At 39.7% G+C, this 25,471-nt stretch overlaps 1 protein-coding gene across 3 annotated transcripts; it reads left to right on the top strand.

The window, feature by feature from the left end:
• The first annotated feature begins 64 nt into the window (after positions 1–64).
• Positions 65–24,789, top strand: plppr2a (phospholipid phosphatase related 2a). 3 transcript variants are annotated; one of them, XM_056752295.1, is made up of 8 exons: positions 65–5,070; positions 7,392–7,519; positions 15,375–15,563; positions 19,453–19,573; positions 20,431–20,681; positions 21,032–21,208; positions 21,502–21,629; positions 23,289–24,789. In XM_056752295.1, exons 2-8 carry the CDS (start codon positions 7,451–7,453, stop codon positions 23,395–23,397), a joined length of 1,044 nt encoding a protein of 347 aa, XP_056608273.1. In that variant the 5' UTR covers positions 65–5,070; positions 7,392–7,450; the 3' UTR covers positions 23,398–24,789. The 3 variants fall into 3 exon arrangements, with proteins under 3 accessions (XP_056608273.1, XP_056608275.1, XP_056608274.1); XM_056752297.1 differs by having other exon boundaries at positions 21,502–21,645; XM_056752296.1 differs by lacking the exons at positions 65–5,070; positions 7,392–7,519 and having other exon boundaries at positions 13,578–15,563.
• The last annotated feature ends 682 nt before the right edge of the window (positions 24,790–25,471 follow it).

Genomic DNA, 25,471 nt, shown 5'->3' with positions numbered 1-25,471 from the left:
ACGAATGTGGAATTAACATAATGAGCTGTTTAATATTTTGGTTATTATTTTCTGTTTTATTAAAAAAAGATTTTTACGATGAATTTAATGTTGGGAACAGCTGACTGGTTTTGATTCTGTCTAGATTAGTGGTGGGCATAGATTAATTTTTTTAATCTAGATTAATCTAGATTAATCTTGGAATTAATCTAGATTAAAATGGCTCATTTGAATTCTGCCGAAGGCATTCAGAATATGTGTACTACCCAAATAATGACTAAAAGTAAGTCTTTGAGAACGGGTTTCTCAAGCCAGGTGGCGCATTAGTCCAGGGGCTTATCTCCTGTTTCCAAAATGCATCACAAACTGCTTGAGAAAGCTGTTCTACTATGATAATTGGTGATGAAAATAAATTATGTTCAATAAGATGTACTTGTGTTTACTTTCGCATTAGCTAAGGGATGCTTTGCGTTTAGGTGGTACTTGAGACTGGAAGAGCTCCTACAGTACATTTACATTTAGTCATTTAGCAGACGCTTTTATCCAAAGCAATTTACAAAGAGTGAGGGAGCAACAAGCGACCTGTCATACAGGAGCCATAATACATTAGATCTCAATACAAAGTTACTGGTTTCAACTAAAGCTAGACCACTACCTGTTGAGAGAAAGTTTTTTTTTTTTAAACCAATTCCGCATTGCACAAGGTGCAAACAACCTTAGTCTTGTCGATGTTTCTATTGGGAAGCTTCTTAAAAATTAATATTCCCTGAAGCAAACCCGGCGGCTTCATAGCTGCATCCATGTTAGCACGTCACGTTTGATGCGGTAATTTCACAGTAACGTTATGTTGTGTTCAGACCAAACGCGAATGGCGTGTCAAGCGCGAGTGATTTATGTGTTAATGCAAAGAGGCAATAGACCTACTTGCGGCGCGAATCGCGCGAATGAAGCCCTGGTTATGAGATGATGAGGCGGCGCGAATGACGCGAATCACGCGAGTTAAAAAATCTTGTTCTCGCCCCGTACAGTGCAGTTAAGCTGGTATACATCCGCGCTAAAATATCAAGGTGAAAGTCATCATAGCTTGCGTAGTATAGACCCAGCTCCCAACCCAACTTTGAGAATAGATTAACGGCGACATTTTTTTTATCGCGCGATAAGAGTCTCACTGCGTTAACGGCGTTAACGCCGTTAACTGCTCACCACTAGTCTAGATGTTTGTCTTGTACATGATACTTGGCTTTTATAATGCTTTGAATAATTGGTCAGATTCTGTTTAGCCAGTCAATTATTTCACTGTGAGTATTCAGGGCTCCTCAAAAACAGAACTTTGTCTAATTAAACTCAGATTCACACCCACATACATTACATTTACGCATTTGGCAGATGCTTTTATTCAAAGCGACTTACATTGCATTATATTACACATTTGTATTTAAATATGTGCAATGCCTGGGATCGAACCCATGACCTTGTAGTTGCTAGCGCCACACTATGATGTGTGTGTGTGTCATCGTGTCAATGCTTTTTGCAATTATTGTTTTTATATTTGGCATTGAGTTTGTCATTATTGCCTCTGGCTATAGTTTCAAAATTTGTCAGAACGGTTTTTGCTCTTAAAGGAGCAGAAAGTCCAGGCTGGCTCTTCAATGAATTATTCAGTTTCTCTGCTGACCTGCTGCAGTCTTGTTTTAAAAGACTTCTGTGTATTTAAAGTCCTCATCAAACCAAGCAGGTGTTTCAGCACTAACGGTCTTTTCATGTAACGTGTCTATTACAAGAGACATATTTAAAAACAAAGTAGTATGAGCATGGCATCAAACATTTGCACGTTAGAGTTTTGTTCTTTTTGCATGAAAAATCACAACCGAGAACCCTTTATTTCTGTCGGAATTTTTTTTCTACATTTACAATTAGTCATTTAGTAGACGCTTTTATCCAAAGGTAAACAATAGAAGCAATTGGAACAACACAAGGACAAAATAAACCATAAGTGCAGTAAAAACTGGTCTCATATAGCGCACCACAGTATACTAAGCCAAGATTTTTTAATTTTTGATAGAAAGAGTAGAAAACAGATTGAAGTCAGAACTGATCGGTCAGGTGTTGACGGAAGAGATTGTGTTGTCAACCGATTCTTAAAGATGGCCAGAGAATCTGCTGATTGTTCTGGTGGGATGGTTGATGAGCCTACTTGAATGGAGAGGTTGTGATGAATCTTTGGGTCGGCCGGGATTACAAGCGGTTCTGTTTTTGCAATGTTCAGCTGCAGGTGATGGTCCTTCACACAGAGTGAAATGTCTGTGATTTGTTCAGAAACAGGCTGAAATGACAAGTGGAGTTGTGTATCATCCACATAAAAGTGATAGGAAAAGCCCTGTTTTTGAATGATATAACCTAGGGATGTCATGTATATGGAAAAGAGAAGCGGTCCAAGCACTGAGCCCTGAGGCACCCCTGGATTGAGATGATGGGACTCGGAGACAGCACCTCTCCAGAATACCCTACATGACCTACCTGGGAGGTAAGACATGAACCATTTTAGTACCATTCCAGAGACACCCATAGCCTTAAAGGTCAACAGGAGGATGTGGTGGTTAACCAGCAGATAGATCTAGAAGGATGAGTACAGATGATTTAGAGGCTGCCCTTGCCAGTCCCAGAGCTCCAACGACTGAGAGAAATGCAGTCTTTCCTTTTTACATTTATTCAGTTGGCGAAGTGAAGTGAAATCAGCAGTGTCAGGACTTCGTCCTTCCTGTTTTTGAGTTCTCTAACTCTCTGGACAAGGTCAGGACAGAACCATGTCCTGTGGTTGTTTTGTGTGGTGACGCGTGGCTGTTGTTGTTACTTTGCGCCACGTGTCCTCCTGTCATGTCTCACAGCCCCGCCCTTCTGTCTCCCGTATCACTCCTTAGAGTTTAATCTCTGTCGCCTGCCGTTCAACTCCCTTTTGTAATTATTTTGTTTTATTCTTCAGTTTGTTCCCCCTCGTGGGAAGTGTTTATTTTTGTGTGTAAACCATTGATAGATATTGTTTTTCCCAATCGTGTAGTAATGCAGTCTTGATATTACCAGAGCTTGGACTTGAAGCTGAGAGGCATGTTCCGACAGAAACAGCCTGAATTTTCCTGACATTGTGGAGCACATACCTGCAAGTCCAAGGTATGTGCTAGACATACACAGCTTTAAAGCTTGTTGATCAAAGACCCCAGTAATCTCACATGAGTATCCTTTTTGAGTTGGAAAGAAATCTGAACGTTTGTCATTAGGTGTGGTCAGATACTAAATTATGAAAATTCTAAAAGAATTGAAAAATTTCGGCCGCACCAATTTTATAGTCTTTTTTTTTCATCTGCCACAATGAATGTCAGAGGACAAAAATAATACTTAAAAGAGCTTAGAAGGAGCTCAATTGTGTTTCGTGAGATCTAGTTCAACTTCTGGGTTTAGATATATTTTTTGTATTCTGGAAAACTTTGTAGACATCTTGTAAATGAAAAGTTGTGATATGAACTTTTTCAAAAATGTAATTTACATTTACGCATTTGGCAGAAAGCAACTTACATTGCAAGATACTGTACATTTGTATTTAAGTATGTGTAGTAAAAACTGTTTAAGGTTTACGGTTCTATAATCTGTTGAATGTAACCCAAATGAGACACAATGTCCCACTTTTCTTTCATTGCGATGAAGAAATTTGTGGCTTAGAAAAGACGTTTCTCCCACAGGGAAAAACTTTGCGCTGCATTGCAATTTCTGTTCCACTTTGCTGTACCAAAAGAAGAATGCATGCAGAAGTAGCCTACGACCTGTCCTCTCTGACTGTTTGCCGGCTATGACCTCCTTTTTTGTCATGAATTTTAATGAGGGGCGGTCATTTTTTTGCACGTAGCAGCACTGCGGTCCGCTTCACTTCCCCATCTGGTGTGTTGTGTGGTAAATAACATGCACCATTTCCCTCGTGGTCACAGGAAAGAAAGGATTTTTTCGAGAGGATCTACAGGATGTTACCGAAACATAATGATTTAAGATGCAAATATTGTAAAACACTGCAGTAATTATTGAATTTTAGATGAAACTGTGATTCTTGTTAAGTTACATTTAGCGTTCCTCGGAGTAATATAAATCCATTTTTATGTCTTGATTGATGTTCTCTTTTTTTAAAACCCACCCCCCATTGCAATGCCCTGGTGTGAGTAGTGTTGCATGACTGAACACAAGACTCAAGGGACTGACAAGATGTTACCACACGTGCTCACACACACAGACACACACGTGCACACATAGGAGTAAATGCTTAAGTCACATTTGCACCCAATGGACTGACATAATGCACATCAATTGCTCATGAGACATGCATGCTGCATTAGTTTCCCATTTCTGTTTGCTTTCCTTCAGTCTCTGATGTGATGCTGCCTTCTATTACCATTGAAGGGATATATACCAGCAAGCAAACAGCAAAAGTAACCAAAGTTCTGTTTGGGTTTGTACAAGTTTAGCATTATTGGTGATTCCAGCGGATTGTTTGTCTCTGATATGTTGATCTTTGAAGATACTGTTATTTCAGACTTAAGCTTGTACCATGTTGACATGAAATGGAGTGCCAACAGTAAGAATAGTAATGTATTGCATGCACCCAAGAGACTAATGTAATTGTTTATTGCTTGTATGGACACGCCTGATGAAAATTGACCAAGGTGTTATTAACCTCACCTGAAAACTGAGAGACTGAGTCTAGTGAATACAAACCCGCCCACCCCCCCCCCCTCTCTCTCTCTCTCTCTCTCTCTCTCTCTCTATCTCTATCTCTCTCTCTTTCGGTGTTCAGAAAATCTGCGGCGGAGGTGATTGAATCTCTCACGCCTCATTACGGAGGGAGTCGCCGGTGCGCGCTCTCGCCTTGATTTGCGCACAGACCGCGAGCGCATCCGCACGCGTTAATGCGCGAGGGGGGAGACGCTCGTGCGCTGGAGAAAAATCCCGAAGACAAACGGCGAGGAGGAGAGGGAAGCTGGATTGGTGCGCACCACGGACAGCGCACGACATGGCCTCTGCATAGGAACCCGACGCCGTCGCTGCAGGGTGCATGTAAGTGGGTGATGTGCACGCTTTTGGTCACCATTACAGTCGAGACTTTATTCCATTTGTGGAGCCCTGCGTGACTTTAATATAGGGGTGCATGTGGCTGTAAGGTTTGGCACGAGGGATCATGGAAATATGACTGATGTTTGATGTTCGTATCTGTGGAAATCACCAGCAGAAGAAGGTGGGAGTGTGGTATTCTCTAAACGCTAGCTCTAATTACCCTGAATGACGAAATGTCTCTAGGCTTTAATGCTCTCTTGATCTCTCTTGGTCTATTTTTCTATGATGTGTATGCAACCCCCATCTTTAATAGCCTGAAGGTGCGCTGTCGGCAGGTGATGCATGCAATGATGAGAAACGTGTGGCGTTTTTTGGGGGGAGCTGAAACCAAGAGGCACATTAAACATGAGACGCGCACACACACACTAATGCAGGTGGATACAGTGCCATCAAGAGGATTACAGTCTTGGACATGTGTCTGTATAAGCTTGGCAAACGAGGCAATTGTTAACTTAAATAAATGAAGAGTATAGAGGCACAGACTGTCTTTATTATCATACATGATTATGGAAAGTCAAGAATATAAGCTTTGGCTGTAATGAAGTCGTGACCCTGACAATCCACAACCTCTTGACTATCTAACGGAATATCACATATTCTCAGGCCTTTGTTTGTCATTCAAACATCACAACATCATTTACTACTGTAAGAGATTTATTTTGTCCTATTCTCTGATGTTTTTAACACTTTTGCTTGTGGCACTTTAAAGGTCCATTTGGCAACCTTGCGAAAAGCCCTCTTCATATGCACTCATTGTGTCATTTTGGTATCTTGGATGCACAGTTTTGCGTTCGGGCAAACTTGAGCATCCTGTGGGTGGAGGACTGTGTGAACCAATCAGATTGGAGCTTTTAGTTTTTGTCTGCAGCATGCAGCAGACGGTGTGTGAATGGTCCACAGGCGTGTCGTCTGAGCCCGATACATGACTGTGCCATATGTGATGTGCTGTTTCCCAGACATTTTAGATGCTGTTCAGAGTCCTAATGTTTGATTTTTTAAGGGCTTAAATTGTCATATTAAATGCAATAACATGGCATACCATTATCAAAAGTTGTTGTTTAGGAGGTCAAAATTTGGCTTTACGGTTTATTGTAATATACAGCTTAGCCATATACACCCAGGATGGCTGTGAGTTTGAAAATTAGATAATCTTAAATTTGAACTATTCCTTAATATACATATTAAAAGTTGTTTTAAGTAGTAGTTCAAATCTGTTCCCACTGTCTTGTCATTTGTTTTGTGTTCACACTACAGAAGTATATGGGTACTGCAGTAATGTGGTTACCAACATTCTTTAAAATATCTTCTTTTGTGCTCTGCAGAAGAAAGAAAAGCATACAGATTTGAAATAACATAAGGCGCAAATTATAATATTTCATTTTTGGGTAAACTCTTTCTTTAAAATGGTCCATTATCTGTTATTAGTATTTACTGTTTTTGTCAAATTTGCAATATCGTCCAAGGCATCTTAGCAAACAGTTTAGGTAATACACATCTTTCTCAAAATTCGTTGCAACAACATCTTACACATAATCCATTCCAGTGTTGCCTGGCAACGAAGATAATGTTTCAGAAATCCTTCACTTCAAATATGAGGCCGAATCGAGGCATTGATGCCTTTCCTGTTTTTTCTAACAAGACATGAATATTAACCGGTAGAACTCTTACACGTCTGCTGAACATGAATGCAAATGTTGAGCGCTGTGAGTATAAGACAGACTAAAAGCAGAGGCTTGTACTGGAGGCTTTCTGGTCTCATGCTATATTCATGTTCTGCCCTGAACTCTGAGGATGTGATGTTGAACAGACCCGCTGACAAAATGTTGCTCTTTCATTCACGGATGAATGCAGAAACAACACTTGAGAGCAGTGGATGGGACATTTCAAGTAAAGAAAAACACCTTTTATTAGTTGGAGTCGCACAATGTGCAGAAAGAATATCCTTATAACCTAAAGGGATAGTTCACCCCTCCAAAAAATCTGTCATTTATTTATTCAAAATCTGTATGTGATTCTTTCTTCAGTGGAACACAAGAAAATATTTTTTGAGGAAATGTATCAATGGTTTTGTGTCCATACAATGGAAGTCAATGGGGTTCAGTGTTGTTTGGTTACAACGTTCTTCAAAATATATTTTTTAGGTTCAGCAGGCGTCGTCCAGGTTTGGAATGGCAACAGGTTCATTTTTGGGTGAACTGGCCCTTTAAGACAGTACCGTTACAAGTTGAGGTTTACTTTCTGACCTGATCTCTGTTTTTCTGTAGTATAAGAAGACCAAAGCCATACTGAGAGAAGAAGAAGAGAGACATCAGAAGAATCTATCATGGCAGTAGAGGAGAAGCCTGCTGTGAAGAGCAGCACCTCCATTGTACCGTGTTTTCTGTTTGTGGAGGTGAGTTCATCTGCAACCTCAATTCTAATCCTAAACTTTCTTCCAAAATTCTTTCTCTCTAAGCATAATCTGATAGTAATGGACTAATTTGTTATTGTTTGTGTGTGTACTTGTATGCATATTGCATGGGCATCATAAACACATCATGACACTTGCATCCACTGCTGTTACTATGGAAACCAATCAGCTGGATCTCTTTTCTGTTTCTGCGTCCTTGCCATCATTTAGATGCTTCTATTCCACACGTGCCTTTATACAGTATTATACTGTTTTATAGTAAATACACCCTCGCACTGATACATATATCACATGTGTGTGTCGAAAGGATGGAAGTACTTTCTAAATTTAGTTGGCTCAGAACTTTATGAATACCTCAGAACTGTACACATTCATAATAATAAGCCAGAAATCTATCAAATTTTAAAATAAGCTCTAGTCAGACTGCTTTAATGTAAGTGACCTGAAATGAAGCCTTCTTAGAAAAGGAATGCAAAGTTGCAGTTCTACATTTAGACATTTAGCAGACGCTTTTATCCAAAGCGACTTACAAAGAGTTTAGGAGCATTAAGCAATATGTCATACAGGAGCCATAATACATTAAGTGCCAATACAAAGTTACTGGTTTCAACAAAAGCTAGACCACTACCTGTTGAAATAAAGGGTTAGTGTTTTTTTTTCTTTTTCTTTTCATTTGTCTGTCAAGTATTCACAGAAGAGATGGGTTTTAAGTAGTTTTTTAAATGTTGTGAGAGATGTGGTTGAACGGACAGAGTTAGGAAGAATGTTCCACCAGGAAGGAGTTGTGAATGAGAACGAGCAGGAGAGCGATTTACTGCCCTTATGGGAAGGCAATACAAGACCCTGCTGGTTTGCTGAACGCAGGGATCTTGATGGGGTGTAGGAGTGCAGGAGAGTGTGGAAGTAAGCCGGTGCAGATCGAGTGATAGTCCTGTAGGCAAGCATTAGTGACTTGAATCTGATACGGGCTGCAACCGGTACCCAGTGAAGAGAGATGAAAAGGGGAGTCACGTGAGCCCTTTTGGGCTGTTGGAAGACGAGGCGTGCTGCTGCGTTCTGAACCAGCTGAAGTGGTTTGATAGCCTTTGCAGGAAGACCAGCAAGGAGAGCATTGCTGTAGTCGAACCTTGAGATTACCAGGACCTGGACAAGGAGTTGTGCCGTATGCTCTGTGAGATAGGGTCTGACCTTTCTAATGTTGAATAAGGCATGACCGTGTTGTCTAGGCAATGTGATCATTGAAAGACAGCTGTTTATCAAATATGACTCAGAGGTTCCTGGCTGTTTTGGAATGGGTGATTGTGGTATTGCCAAGATGGATGTTGAGATTGTGTTGGACCGTAGGGTGTGCCGGAAACACGAGTAGTTCTGTCTTGGCAGGGTTCAGCCGGAGGTGATGCCCTTTCATCCAAGCTGAGATGTCCTCGAGGCAGGCTGTAATGTGAGCTGCTACAGTGGCATCGTCTGGGTGAAACGAGATGAAGATCTGGGTGTCGTCGGCATAACAGTGATATGAGAAGCCATGTGCCTGTATGATGGGTCCCAAGGATGTCGTGTAGATGGAAAAATGCAGAGTTCCAAGCACCAACCCCTGAGGGACCCCCGTGATCATGTGGTGAGCAGTGGACAGCGAGCCCCTCCATGACAACCCTGAAGGATCTGTCGGAGAGGTAGGATTTGAATTAAGGGAAGAGGAGAGCCTGAGATTCCTAGTGATGACAGGGTTGCTAGCAGTATCTTGTGATTGTTAGTGTTGAACACTGCTGATTGGTCTAGCAGAATCAGGACCGAGGATTTAGATTCCGCCTTGGCTAGCCGCAGTGCTTCTGTGACCGATAGCAGTGCCGTCTCAGTGGAGGGGTTTGTTTTAAAGCCAGACTGCTTGTCATCCAGTAGTTTATTCTGGAATAGGTAGGAAGGCACCTGGTTAAAAGCTGCCCTTTCAAGTGTTTTTGCTATAAATGGGAGGAGAGAGACAGGTCTGTAACTGTCAGGAGTAGAAGGGTCCAATGTTGTTTTTTTCAGTAGGGGCGTGACCTGGGCCTGTTTGAATGTGGATGGAAATGTGCCGGTGAGCAGGGAAGTGTTGATAATGTGTGGGAGTGCAGGTGTGAGCGTGCTGGATATGGCCTGAAGGAGATTGGAGGGGATAGGGTCAAGGGGACAGGTGGTGGGGTGGCTGGAGAGAAGCCTGGTGAATGTTTTATTTAAAACAGAAGTTGTTTTATTTTGTCTGTGGGGCTGAATTTTTATAGCTTTGTACCTCCACTGAGATTCATTAGAGCGCGCATGTTTCTTTGTTTTGTATGGGTTTCCTTAATGTTTTATCATAGTTAATTGTGAAGAATAGAATATATTTTATTATACCACGGGGCTGTTGAATGCCGCAATCTGATTGGCTGACAAACGTTTTAACTTTAAGTTAAATGCACACCTATGAAGGTGTTTCAGGTCTGCTGACCGCATTACAATGTCATATCAATTCGGCAAGTTTAAACAACAGAAGGGTTATAGTGTAGCCTACAGGCCATCACCTCATACACCCTGCTCTTGATATGACGTTTATAACGGTGCAGGGGTGTGCATAACTTTAGAATAATTGAACAGCCCATCGTCAATTATTCCTTAAATATTTGAATATGTATTTTATTAGAATTAATTGAATGTATTAATTTAAATGAATAATTGAATGTATTCCATTTATTATGAGAAAGTTCAATAGATCTGAAAGTGTGTGTGTGTGAGTGTGGCCTTGTTTTTATATCCCGTTGGGGACATAAACCTGAATGCACACCAACACATGGGGACTCGTGTCACGATGGGGACCAAAATTTAGATCTCCATGGGCAAAAAGGCTTATAAGTCTTGTAGAACAATATAAAAAATAAAAAATAAATAAAAAAAGTTTTCTATGATCTTTAGGTTTAGGAGTAAGGGATATAATATACAGTTTGTACAGTATAGAATCATTACACCTATGGAATGTTCCCACGGAGATAATAAATCAGACATGTGTGTGTGTGCTTGCACATTTTTCTTTGAATATTCGTTTCAAGCACATGACAGCAGAGTAAAAGCCATTCTTCTGCGATTAAGTGAGATCTAAAGACTGAATGTAGATACACGGCAAAAAGAGCCATATCTTTATCTTTCTCACAGTCAATTGAGTTTTGGCAGCAGAAGGACTCTTAGTAAATCCAATTGTGGACAGTTTCTCTAGTTCTTTTGATAGTAGTGCTGCATAGAGATCGCCAAAAGACAGAGAGGTTTAAGAAATGAAAGGAGTTTTTCTCTTAAGAGTTTGAAACACTCACCTCGGAGCATCGTGGGAGTTGAAGGGTTTGTCTTGTAGGAGGATGAAAGTGACTCAGTGGGGAATCTGGAGGAGTACTGTAGCTCTCCACGGGTGAACGGGAGAACAGTGAAATTAAGTCAAGCACAACATGGCAGGGTCCTAAATTATCTTAATTTAAATAGAACAACATCTCAGCAGTCCACAGCAGAATACTGTTATTTATCCACACGCATGCAGGAAAACACACAGAACAGACCGATGGTGTGATTTTAGCACTTTGACGTCTAAACTGCTGATTGAGATGCAAGAACAGTATGCGTTGATGCAAAATAGCACAAAAAAAAAAGATGGGAGTTCAAACTCTTAACTCCATCCATCATCCTCGCTCAGTATGAAGCACTCCGATGCTGTTCAGTTCTGCTCATCAGACAGAATAAAAGCCCTTAATGAGCGATGAATATAACAAGAGCTGTCACTCAAACATCCAGACAACCTTCAGCGTCTGCCAGCATCACACACACTGTTCAACAGGACGAGCTCTAAAAATAAGACAGCTCAAGATCAGCCTGATTTAAATATGACTCTTTCTTCCCTGGAATACAAAAGAAGATATTTTGAGAAACGTCTCAGCGGTTTTGTGTCTGTACAGTGGAAATCACTACGGTTCAGTGTTGTTTGGTTACCAACGTTCTTCAAACATCTTATTTTGTTTTCTGCAGAAGAAAGAAAGTCACACAGCTTTGATTGTCTATATGGCCGTACAGTATATCAGATTTCTGTATCAAAGGATTTGAAATACATATCCGGGTCACCAAGTTCTGCACAGTCTAAACTACAGCGCATCTGTCAGGAGACATTCGAGACGCTGGGGAATCGTGTCCTTCTCTGAACGTTATAAAGCGTGTCCTCTGAGCTATCTGCTGTCAGCTGTGCTTTCTGTGATGCTGCGGTCAATACGGCAGGGCTCTCGTTTTATTTGTCTCATCTTGTTTCTTGTGTGCACCACAAAAAAGCAATCCATTGACTCATTGCGGATACATTTACCTCGTGTGCATCATAAAACGATTTATCAACAAAAAATGCCGACTGAGAAAGGATTGAAATGACATTTAGATGTTTCTATTTGTGACTTAAAGTTTATTTACCCTCATGTCCTTCAAAACCTGTATGACTATGGATGTGTCCGAAAAAGCCCCCTATACCCTAAGATTGTGCACTATTTGAGGGGGCATCCATTTTTAGTGGTGTCCGAATTCATAGTGGACATTATTGAGTGTATTCATTCAATCCCATGATGCATCATAATAACGAGTGTACAACCGATGTACACTCATGGCTAGCTACTAGCCTTTTATCACGATGCTCGCGCTGAATGAATTTCCGCGTCTTGGCAGCAGATGGCGCTCGCAGCATTTCCAGTGTCCGAATTTACTCACTCGTTTTCACCCCCTCCTTAAAGTGGACTTTATTAGTGAACTAATGTAGGGAATAGTGAGTGTGGGTAAAGTGGGCAATTTCGGACACGGCCTTAGTCTTCTGTGGAGCACAAAAAAAGATCTTTTGAGAAATGTCTCGTTGGTCTTGTGTCCATACAATGGAGGTCAGTGGGGTTTAATGTAATTTGGTTACCAGCGTTCTTTAAAATATGTTCTTTTGTGTTCTGCAGAAGAAAGAAACTCATTTAGGTTTGGAATGACATGAGACTGAGTAAATGATGAGAGATTTTTTTTTCTACGGACTGTCCCTTTAAATGTCCATATAAATGCATTTAGTTCAGTTCCGATTGATTTCTATAGCACACTTCACATGGCTATATTACATGCAAGCCTTTGCTCAGATATTCAGAGGCACTTTATTTGAGTTCCATAGAGTAGGTTTAGTCTCCAGACTCAAGATCAATTTGACCGATATGACATTTTAAGAACTCTGAGCTGACATTTTATGATCTCAGTTCTTTAGAACAGAATGATTATTTTTTGATGTAGTCTTGCCTTGAAAAAACACGTTGCTATATGGAATTGTCTCCCCCCACCTCCACTCATTAGAGCTCTTTGAGTGAACACAGACCCTCAGAGTGATTCTGACACCGTAGGCTTACTGATCATTTACACAGTCTTGCCAAGCATGTTCCAGCGTGCTGTATGCTATTTACAAATTTTGGAGAATTTCTAACCAAGGGAATTACAGATGACAGAAGATTTTGTTAACCATGTTGATTTAAGGTTGTGTATGTGTTTTGGAATGCTTGTCAAGGGATGCTTGATAGTTCCTTGGATGTTTATTAGTGCGCAAAATAGTCCACCTTTATATTCTGGTTCTAGACTTGTTTAATTTAGAAAAACCATGTAAATCTTACGCCAGGAGAAAATGATGGCTGCCATCACTTAATAACTAGTTTTCCTAGACATGACCATGTAAAAGCTAGTTTTTGTAGTAAACATTAGCAATCTGATTGACCAACTTCAGCTCCCGAGTGCCCCCTGGTGGACTACAGTCACTACTGCACTTGTACAGTAGTACTCACTTATATATGTTATTGAGTTATTTTTGTTGTGGTGATATTAATGTTATACAGTAATCTATCAAGGAAAGCTATTATGCTGAATATTTTAACCCCATTAGTTATTCATAGTGACATATATATATATATATATATATATATATATATATATATATATATATATATATATATATATAAACATCAATTTGTTTAAGAGATGAGGAAAGCATTGGTCTGGTGTGAGGGTTGTGTGTGGGTAGGTGGGTGTGTGTGGGTGTTTGTGTGGGTCGGCGGATTTGAGTTAATAATCAAAGTGAATTTTTTTTAAAAGCCAACACCAAGTTTTTGGGAAGTGTTTTACTTTTCTGGGAAAATAAATTGGTTGTGTGTTTGTTCATATAGAGTACAATGGCTTACTGTGTGTTTGCACACTCAAATTTAAGTTGATGGAAAGCAACTGTATTTACAAACGGATGATTAAACCAAGTGGAATCGGAAAACTAATGAATTCTCGAAACAATTGTGCTGTTTGGCAATGACTTGTCAATGACACTTGGTGTCTAACAGATATTGTTACATGGCTCATTGGAATGCTTGATTCTGATAGATCGCAACATTTTCAAGTACGTTATTCCCAGATAACAACCGCGCTAAACTAATAATACACGGTAACCCAAATGCAGCGAATCATTTCAACAGGTTTTTCTTACAAATTAAATATAAATATGTTTATTAATAACATATATTTCATATTTAGAAATGATTAAACCAAATCGCCAGTTCATGACATTCGAACGTCGTTTCTTACCTTAAAACCGAAAGTAAATGTTTTTTCCTCACGGATCGTCTGCATTCGGTAAAAATACTTCGAATTGTCATTTCATGTCTATTTTTTTCCTCATATGGCAAGTAGATGTGTAAATAGCGCGATAGTGTATAAGCAGCCGGCTGTTATCGCTCCTTCTGTCAGGGTTGTGTCACAAAGTCAAGGAGAGAGAACCCAACTGCAGGTAGCTGTATGAAAAAACTCAGATACTTTATTAACAAAAACATAAAAACCCAAATGATAATAAAACAAAGAATTACAAAACAAAGACTTCCCACGAGGGGGCAAAAACAAGAAGGACAGGCTTAACTTAACGAACACTCGACAAAACTAGAAATTCAGGAACCAGGACATAAGATAAGAACATCTAATCGCATGCAATGAACCAAACCTAAACAGCACAGGACAGCAGACACAAGGGCATTAAATAGGGAAACTAACAAGGGATAATTACACTAGGCAGGTGTGGGGAATCAAACACTGGCGGGAAGCTAAATGAAGACACGAGGGGGCGGGGCCAAGCGACAAGACTGGAGAACGTACGGCCATCATAAACGAACAATAACCATGCGTTTCCACACAAAACGTGGGGCTGTCATGACCCTGCCACAAGGCTAAAATATCAAGACAAGAAGAGGCAGGATCAGGACAGTAGAGCATTGCATCAGCCACACAAAGATTGTGGGTTCGACCCCAAGAAGCACACAAAGACTTGGGATAAGGCGACGTCAATAGCATTCATACATTTTAAGCGTATCACAACTGTCCAGGCTATTTTTGGGGCTACAGTAAACCAGTAGCTCTTCACAGCTGAGCTGTAACATGTTGTGTGTGTACTTCAAAGGTTTACAGAGAAGCATAACTTGAGGAACGGCTTGAATGAAGACGCACAATAACTCGCTAATGAGCGCTTTCACACCCTAGCCTGCACCTCAACGTGTTTCACACACATCCAAAATGACACCTACGTGTACCCGCACATACAATGTTGAGCTCATTTGTAGCTGGCTAGGCTCAAATTCACACTGTCCCTCCCCGCTGTTCCACGGTGCCTCTTTCCTCCCCTCTCTCTCTCTCTCTCATCTCTCACCGTCTGATGCTCTGAAAGAACAGCATGTAACTCTTTCAATCTCACGACTCCTCCGTCGTGTGGCGTGATCGCTGCGACGGCGTGTCTTCATCCTCTTGTAAACCGTGGAACATGTTCTATTTTCAGCTGGTGATCATGGCAGGCACCGTTCTCCTGGCGTACTACTTCGAGTACACCGACACGTTCCCCGTTCACGTCCAGGGCTTCTTCTGCTTCGACAAGTCGTTCTCTAAACCCTATCCCGGACCGGATGAGACCAGTAACGTGCCCCCGGTGCTGGTGTACTCTCTGGTCGCCGCTGTACCTACATTAACGGTGAGTTGCTTGTGGAATGAAGCTGTCTTGTCTTTCGGTTGGTCTCTGCTGCTGTGTGCTCGTGGGTGGAGAGAGAATGAACTTTGGTGTGAATGAATCATCCTTCACTGTGAGGATGTATGTGCCGATGTAGGTTTTGGACAATCTGAGCGAAAGAACGAGAGGGTGGGGGAGTGCTTCTATCAAATTGTTGGCCTATGGAAAATGATGAATGTTAGCATCTCTCCAATGCTGATGATCATTATGGGAGAAAAATCTCATTTTTATAAACAACACTTATTACACACAGAAATGTTGCTTCTGCTGAATTTGAATGAATATGTTATATAATGGTTAAATATAATAAAGGGAAAATACATCCAAGTATAAGAAAAGAGAAAATGGTGAAAAATAAGCTTCCTTGGAATCAAAATAAGGTGCGATTGCAAAAAAAGTAATGTGCTCAAAATGTCTTTCGTTTCCTTTCAAATTTCTTATTCCATTATTTTGGTTTCATTTTAGTGTGAAAGATTTAGAAGTTTTCTTCACCCTCTTTCTCCAGAAAATTGTCGGTTTATAGGACTATATCTTATTGTATATCAGCAGTTTACTTTTGTGTCTATTTTTATTCCCCCCAAAAGGATTTTCAAGCAAAACATGATAGATGTTAAGAAACACGAGTCTCTCACATTGCGAGCATGAGGGAACAGATTGTGGGACCACATGGGTCTGTCTCCTTCCTTTCCTGAGTCCTGCCACACACGCGTGTGGTGTTTGTGTGTATGTTTGGGTGAGTGTATGCTGCGAATCCTGTGTGTGTGTGTGTGTGCGTGTGTGTGTGGGAAGGGTAAACCCTTCGGCATGGAGAAAAATTGTCCTCTTAAAGATGGCAATATCCAAAAATCCTAAAGTTAGACCAAAAAATGTCCCATGAGGAAACAAGCTTATAAATCATACAGAATTAACTTTTTTGAAAATCTAAAAGAGCAGAAAGTTTTGTGTTCTTGTTACGTTTAGGGGTAAGGAAAATGATTTACAGTTTTTACAGTATAAAAACCATTGCGTCCCACATGTGTGTGTCTGTGTGAGTGTGTGTGGACAGGAATGGGTCTGAGTGAAAACAAAGAAGTCAACATGAGAAAGCAATGAATGAATGGGAAATGGATACATTTTTAAAAGTACAAGACATCATGCCAGGCAGAGTGGAATGAACTCACGAACAAAGATTCAGAGATTGACTGACAGGGTAAATGTAGAAAAAGTGAATTTTTGGTGGTTTTGTCCGCCAACGTTCTTTCCGAGACTGAGTGACACGGTTACCCCAATCCCCCCAGAATAAAAACACCCCTGAGCTTAACAAGAGATGTGCATGGGGCTATGCTTCTTCAAAATAAAGGTGCTACACGGTGCCATAGATGAACCTTTTCTATCTGAATGGTTCCAGAAAGAACATCCGATGAACCTTTCTGTTTTACAAAGTTTTCTTTGTGGTGAAATTGTTTTATTTTGATAAGTAAAAAGTAAGAAAGACTGTTCGTTTGAATGGTTCTTTGTGGAACCAATAATGGTTCTTCTATGTCATCGCTGAACCTTTTAAGCACCTTTATTTTTTAGAGGGTATGTCTTAAAGCTACCAGTGAAGAAAATTACCAAAATGTGGCAGATTAGGGGAATCAAATCATTATTTTCTACTGTTATGTTGTTCGCTAAATGCACAACAGATACACCAACCAATCAATTTGTACATTTGCTATTAATACTGCAGGCGTTTCGTACACTCTCCTAAAAAACTGTCAGAAAGTCCACGTTTGCATCGAGAGAGTACATATACATTTTTGTACCTAAACATATTACAAACTTTTTAGCGTACCTTCTAGGGATGCTCCGATCCGGATTTTTACAACCAATACAGAGTAGGTCTACTGATTTCTTGTCCAACGTGATCGGCCGATATAGATCCTGATTCTGATGCATTAGGCTTTATGTAACTCATATGTAAGCTCTCTGATTACCGTCAACCTTTTTTACAATACATTACCGTTAACCTTTTTAACAATACATTTAAATAAAAATATAAAAATAAAACAAAATGCACAAGCCTTTCTGCTGAAGATGTGTATTTCAGGATGGACATCAACAGGTCACCATTCTTCGGTGCATTTAATTTTAAAACACCAACATAATTAGCTGCTTGATGTTACAGGGTAAATATCATTTAAAGATTTAAGTCGATGGTGTAAATTGTATCGCAGACTGTACTTCACATTTTCAGTGCCCAGAGGGAGAACTGGAGTATGTGCACAGGGATGCCACCTGGGATAGTAAGGCAGATGGCACTGCCAGCCTGAGGGCGTGAACGCCCTGAAATCTCGACATATGTCTTAACTGTGAGGCTCTCTGCGTGGCATCAATGCCCACGTGTAGCTTTAGGAAATAGTCTGTTTATGATCAGCTTTACATCACAATAACAGAGATCAAAAGAGAGAACGTCAGATTATCAGACCTGAAGTGTTTCATAGTGTTTCATCACTCTCAGCATCACTTTACTGTTGAGATGAAATGTGTCATGTGTTTCTATGTGTATTTGGATTGATATGATCCTAAATAATACCATATAACAATACATGAATAATCTAAATAAAAATGTCCATTTTGTTTTATTAGTATGGCGTTAAAAATGTATGATGCACCATTATGGGAAGTAATTTAGACATCATTCACTGCCTGTGACCCTGTCCTGCTCTCACCTGAAAGTGGTTATTGCTGTTTGCATATGGATTTCTGCTTCATATAATAGAGAACCACCTCTGACTGTAAAGCTCAAACCAAACCAAATCACATTCACTGATGCATCATTCACACTGGAACTGCGATACACACACACACGCTGTACAGTAGATGCACATTCACAATCCAGTCCATCACACACACGGTTCATGAGTGGCTCTGTGTGTTGATCACGCATCACTGATGTCACGATCTGTCAGTCTGTGTCAGCGGTCAGGTGCTAATCTTGGAAATGTGCGAGATGAACGCCGCGTTCCTGTCCCTCGTGTCTCATCTGTGACGTCGCTCTCTGTCAGTCGGTGTTGAAGCTTGTGAACGTGACGTGAGTGTTCGTTGTATCTTCAGATCTGTGTTGGGCCTATAAACCGAGTGCATCAGATGTTCATATCTGAGGTTTTTCACTTATCTTAGTTCAGATTTTATCCTGAATGTTGAGTGGGGAAAAATTACACGGCAACAAATTGTATAAAGACAAAATACCTACTATTCAAGAAATTTAGGATGTTTTTTTTATAGTTTATTTTTGTTTTAATAACTTTGAAGTGTCTTGTTTCTTTCATTTTATTGCATGGATATGGATCAATTTGATAAGAAATGTTTGGGTTCATATTGAGATCTTTAATAATATTGACATTTGATCGCAGAATTGACAGATCTGAGCTCAGTTTGTGACATTATTGAGATATCTTTTGAAAACAGATTTCCGATTCTTTTTCTCAGGAGAAATATCTGAGACACTCGCCATTATATCTCAGTTACGTCCAGAGAAAATAATTAAAATATATTTTATCAGTGATTTGTTTTTAAGGTTGGGTTATCATTCGCAAACCTGAATGAATGTAATGCATTTTGCATTTTTTACCATTGCTTACATAGTTGAATCTAATTTTAGAGCGATGAATTAGTTTCTGGTGCTGGTATGTTTATTAAAAAGAAGGGATTATTAGTTGCACGTGTTTCAAATGCTTAAGCAGACTATTAACTATTTGTATTCACCAAACAGTGCCACACATCTTTGAACGCGGTTTGTCGTTTCCAAAACAAAAAGTGTAGGATGTTTTGGCAAGTGAAAGCAGAACTCCTCCTGGCCAGTGTTTGTTATTTGTGTTATTTGTTTCTGCAGATTCTGGCTGGAGAGGTGATGGTGTTTTTCATGAGGTCAGAGGTCACGCAGGAGAAGACCATAGTCACAGCGGACTGCTGTTACTTCAGCCCGCTGCTGAGACGCATCATACGCTTCTTAGGTACTTTCAGTATCACTTCAACACATGGGTAGTTGGAAAATCAACTGCCCAGTGTCCCATGGTGTGACACCAAAAATTTGGAATACAATTTAAGATTGTAATAAAAAAAAATACAATTTAATGTAAAAGTAAAAAATTATGTGGAATCTGAAAAAAGCAAAGAGTAAAGCGTGAGAAAAAAAATATTATTTAAATCTAAAGTATATATTTTAGACTAATCTGATCAAATGTCACAAGTGAGAGGGTGTGAAAGAAATGAAATGAAATACTGGCTGTGTAATGGCTGAATAAAAAAGATATAACTTTTTTATTTTATTTCATGTGCTCCAACAGATCACTATTTAATTTACATATTTTTATAATTTTAAAAAAAATTCTGTTGACTTGCTTTAAATACGTAATTCTACCAAATTGTACTGTTATTTTGTCATAGATTATTCATGTATACTGTCTAAAAAAAAAATTTTAAACTATTTTTTTAACACGATTTTGTTACAGGCTACTTTTAAAATACGGCCTTATTAAAGAAAAAGACTATAAAAACTTAAAAGAAAATCTGAAAAACACGTAATTTTATGGGGGAAAAAAGATTTTCTGTGTATTTTTATATAGTTCAAAAAATACAAATATTTACTTAATATTTATTTAAACATTTACTTTACTTAGTTTCGTAGAACTAAATTTGAAATAAATTGATTAGAAATATATATATATATGTCTTCCCGAGTTTACAATATAGCTTACATGTATTCTCAATTCCCAATAATTAAATTATGTTATGGTCTTTATGTTAACCAACATAATGACCAATGTTCACACTTATATTTTTTTCTTTTAACATCTGTTCTGTCACTCAGGTGTCTATACCTTCGGCCTGTTCACCACCACCATCTTTGCCAATGCCGGACAGGTGGTGACAGGAAATCAGACCCCTCACTTCCTGTCGGCTTGCAGACCAAACTACACCTCACTGGGCTGCCATTCCAACCTACAGTACATCACCGAGCGAAAAGCCTGCACGGGAAACCCACTCATCGTAGTGTCCGCACGCAAATCTTTCCCCTCTAAAGACGCAGCCATCAGTGTTTATTCTGCAGTTTACACCGTTGTGAGTACATGAGCCTGGGATGGTTTTGCACGCTCCCTTGGACATGTTAAGCTTTATTTGCAACCTAAAGCCATTTATTGATAAATACAAGTGTTTCGTAAAGTTTGTGCTGATATATTATAGAAACATATATTTATTTATGTCATTTTATACTTACATGGAACCTTAAATGGCACTAAAATGAACAAGTTGTTTTAACCAATGTATTTTTTGGTTAATTTGGGTTTGTCCAAATTTTACCCCAAAATACTTAAAACAGCCGATTGTTGACTCTGTTCTCCAATATTAAATATGAGATCAACATTCTCAAGGCCTGATCTTCCGCGCTGTCTCACTGTGTTTGCTTGCAGATGTATGTGACATTGGTTTTCAAAACTAAAGGCACACGCTTGACCAAACCCACGCTCAGTCTGACCATGTTGTGTCTGGCCATGTTGGTGGGCGTGGTGCGAGTGGCCGAATACCGCAACCACTGGGCCGACGTCGTGGCTGGATATTTCACCGGCGGAGCCATTGCTGTCTTTCTGGTGAGATTAGAAATAAAACATTTAAGACTGTCGCATACCACATTACTGAATTGGCATACATGAGAAGTCTGGACTAAGATCAGAAGATGTGATGATTCATTAACTTTCAACTTGAAAAATCTGAGCACAGTTTGATACATTAATGAGATCTCTTCTGAGACACAGATCAGACTTCGGCAAAAGTTGCCCTTTGCTCTCCATATTATTTCGTTTTTAAAGAGGTCTCATCTGGGATTTTTCTTCCTTACGGGTGCAAATTTGATACATTCTTCATTCTCTCATTTGTCATTTAGGTGATGTGCGTGATTAACAACTTCCAGCAGACGAAACCTCCGGCCCCGCCGGCGCGACCCCAGCGCCCCGAATCCGTGCTGGGCGTGCCCATGGTGGCGCTCCCCTGCGTCGAGAGTCCACTAGAAAAGTTAAGTGGCACTCAGGTAAGGGGAGGGAGCGGGTTAGTGGGAGGGCTTCACACATGAGGGCGATGGATTCCGCCCCCCTGTCCTTCTGATTTTGACCCAGTGGACCCTAATGTGACTCCCGAGACCCACCCACCCCCTCCTCTCCCCTCACTAACACGGTCTGTCCCAGCACAACCCAAACACCGACCCTTCAAACCTTCGGAAGGTCCTTCGGATCTGAAGAGACATGTCCATCAGTTCAATCTGTTTCTTTTATGATAAATGCGAGAAACGGTATAAAAATGTTTAGAGCCAAAAACTCTTGACTGCTGCTACTATTGCTGATCAATTCCTCAATGATGCAGCTTTGAGAATCAAACATCTTTATAACAAAAGTCAAATGGATTCAGAACTTCAGCGATGGAAGGCCTGTCACTGTTTTTAGATGAATCAGTACCGTGTCAAGCCAATCTGACCAAAAACTGTGAGTTTCCATTGAAGGCCACCTTCACCTTCCTCACGTTTTAGGATGCTTTGTCTATTTTTCTCCCTCGGTCACCATCGCCATGCAGTCATCCTTTTCTCTCAATCTTAAAAGTTGATTTGTCACCCATTTCCTCGAGGGATCCGTAGTTTACAATTTGTAGTTTACAATTTGGATGTTTATTCAGAGATGATATCGGGATGAAAGATTTCTAACGCTCATTAATATCATTAAATGTTTTTTAAATTGATGTAGCTGTCATCCATTCAGTCATATTTCTTTTTTGAACCCGATTACAATGACAGACAACTATTTTTGACAGTTTTGTTGATGTATTTCTTATGAAAATTTGATACACTTGCTTGCTTTATCGCATTATGAATATAACGGTCCCATTACAAACCTACAGACAATTATTTGCAGTTAGTATCGTCAATGTGCAACTTAGTGAAAAAATTTGCCATAACAGCAGGATTTATATATATTTCATAATATTCTGGAGGGTTGTCACGTTATCTGATTTCCACAACACAGTTATCATGGCCAAAATAATTCACGAATACGATATTATTGCTATAAATCTATTGAAATGTAAAAAGATATTGCTACCAGTCAAACGTATTTTTTTCTCACATATATTATTATAAATATAGATGTATAATTAATATAAATATTAAACTAAAACATTATAATGTCACGAGCTATCAAATATTCATAACATGATTATTGTGGCCAAAAAAATCCACGAATGAATTTTTATTGCAGAATCTATTCTGTAAATAAATAGCGATATCACTAAGATTTATTTTACATTTAGTTTATTTTGTGTATTTTTTTGGCCAATGAATCACATTTTGTGTGCAGTATTAACACAATATCGATATTGTGGGGTTTATATTGTGGGGCGAAAACGGTTTATTGTGACACCCCTAATTTCCCGTTTTGATTTTTGTCACTACTATCGGTGCTAATATGTATTTACTGTAAATCTGGCTCCAACAATGCAACATTGTGACAAATGCTATACAATTAAATTGAATCAACTACAAAAACCTCCAAAACATTTGAGGTTCCTCCAGGAACAGGGTTGAAAATCCCTCCTCTAGCTGAACCTCATCACTCGTTTTTCGCCTCTCTTCTTGATTTCTCATTCTCTCTCTCTCTTCCCTTACACCCTCTCTCTCGCCCCTTACAGACTCCAAGGGGATCTTCATTCACTGAGATCACATGACCATCAGCCTTATCGGTTCCCCGTCCCCCCCGATGTCCTCATACCGTCTCGCTGCATATCCAGCGAAGTCTAGACCAGCCGTCCCAGCACGCGCGCCACTGCGCCGCCCACTCTGCAGGACGCGTCGCCACCCTGCACCGGTCCTACTCGACGCAGGTCTAGATTTCCACCCCCTCCAACCTCCATCTCCATAATCCTCCATGCCGCAGATAGGGCCTCCACAAACCGCTCAAACAAACAGAGTCGCTTCTAGAAAGCGTGCTTGAGGATCTCAAACCCTCTATTGCCCAAATCTCACTCCGGCCTGAGGAGGTGGGACAGTGAGTGGAGGATGTGCACCTTTAGCGGCCTCTCAATACCAACCCGTCCTGTTTCAAGGGGAACCGAATGACTTCTTACACAGCTCGAAATGCAGAACAATAAATAGACTGCCATTTGCATTTCAGTGTGGGTTCTTATTCTTTTATTTTTTAAATGGCATGTCTTTGTTTTTATTGAGTTTTTTATCACATCTTTTGGCTTTCGTGGTAGATTTGTCAATCGGTTTGTCGTTTTCCCTGTGAAGAGCTGAAGAAGACAATCTCATGTTGACGTCACAGAGCTCTTTTGGCTAAAGATCTCTAACGTTGCAGCCGTTCTTGAATCCAGATTGCGTAACGGTGGACGCTTTGGAAAGAAAAGAACACATGCGAAAGACTCAACCTTTGTAATATTAAATGTGTGGTTTGTGCTGTGATTTCTCCGGCGGTCAGATGTGATGCACAGTGATAAGAGTGTGATGTTGTTGCTTTTTCGTTGATGTTTACTCACACACAAGGGATGCGTGACGTTCCTAAGCCTCATTTGTACAAAAAGTCCAATTCTCACAGACGGACACCTTTGCAGAGTGAACACCTCTTCACTGCATTTCCTCGTTTTTCAGTCAACCAACAAAACCTGTTCACCCAGTGTAAATGAAAAGCTTGTCATTACTGGTGGATTTGTTTGTCAGCAAGCAAAACGAGAATGCCACAACGTGTAACATTTGTATCGGTGTCTATTTGCACTTTTCCAAAATGCATTTAATTTTGTCTTGTATAGAGAGGAACTTTTTCACATTGTGTCACCATGCTTTATGAAGCGTGTGAAGTGTCGTTTTATATGAATGATGTTATGAAAAGACCTTGTAATTTTATCCTCCCAGCTGTTGCACATAGTGACCAACGCTTTGCAATACAACAAAACGGAATTTTATACTTTATAAGTTATTTACTTTCTTAAAATACGTTTCTTATTTATAAAATGTTTCCATTTGGTCTGATGTGAATCATTTACACAGCAACTGACAGTAGGTGTCCCAGGCAGCTCTTGTTTCACGACTGTAATATATTTATTTTTTACTTTTAAGGCCATTTTTAGTCTACAAATATCCACAGATGAAATGTGTGTTCATGCAATGTATTTGTGCTTTAAATCGTTTTATTGAGCACCGTCTGTTCTCTTTCTTGCCTCCAGTCTTGATTTTGGTTTTTTTAAATGTGCTTTGAGTGAAAACACCATGTTTTATAGAAAATCCAAAGTTAATTTCATTTTTTTTTTTGACACGTGTGTAAACTAACTTGATCTTTCAACCTAGCAGCCTGCCAGCACCAGACCGGCAAGCTCTGTCCTTCGTGGAAGTATTTTAACATCAAGAAATAACACACATCACCTTTAAATTTTACCCTTTAGCCCTCAGCTCTTTTATCCAACATTCATACACAAAAAAAGACATTTGTACAGTTTTGCAAACTCTTTGTATTAAAAAAGAAATAAGATGATGAGCTTCTTCAAAACGTTATGCTTCTTCGGCATGTCTGACATAGTCCTGTTCAACTAGTAATGTACCAACATCCACATTTTATGAAAGGTGTTTTACAGAAATTAAACAAATATCCAGAATTTATTGTATTTAGAATTCAGTTTTATTCAAAAGACGGGTCTATACAGCATTGAATACTATACATAGTTAGTTCTACTATGATAGTCAATGCTGCCCCGGAAAGGTCAGCTGCTAACATTCTTCCAAATATCTTCTTTTGTGTTTAACCAAACCAAGAAATATATACAGGCTTGGAACAACTAGAGGGTGAGTACATTTTCATGACAGAAATTTCATTCTTGTTTGA

Source organism: Triplophysa dalaica, chromosome 7 (genome assembly GCF_015846415.1).
Source record: "Triplophysa dalaica isolate WHDGS20190420 chromosome 7, ASM1584641v1, whole genome shotgun sequence".
Taxonomy (NCBI): Eukaryota; Metazoa; Chordata; class Actinopteri; order Cypriniformes; family Nemacheilidae; genus Triplophysa; species Triplophysa dalaica.
Note: the sequence above shows the minus strand (reverse complement) of the source record. Positions and strands in the feature narration are given on the sequence as shown.

Bases quoted from the DNA above. Each gene is read 5' to 3' on its own strand.
- plppr2a (XM_056752295.1), top strand. From the start codon at position 7,451: ATGGCAGTAGAGGAGAAGCCTGCTGTGAAGAGCAGCACCTCCATTGTA. The intron at 7,520-15,374 runs GTGAGTTCATCT...TTCTATTTTCAG, and splicing joins CGTGTTTTCTGTTTGTGGAG to CTGGTGATCATGGCAGGCAC. The intron at 19,574-20,430 runs GTACTTTCAGTA...TCTGTCACTCAG, and splicing joins ACGCATCATACGCTTCTTAG to GTGTCTATACCTTCGGCCTG.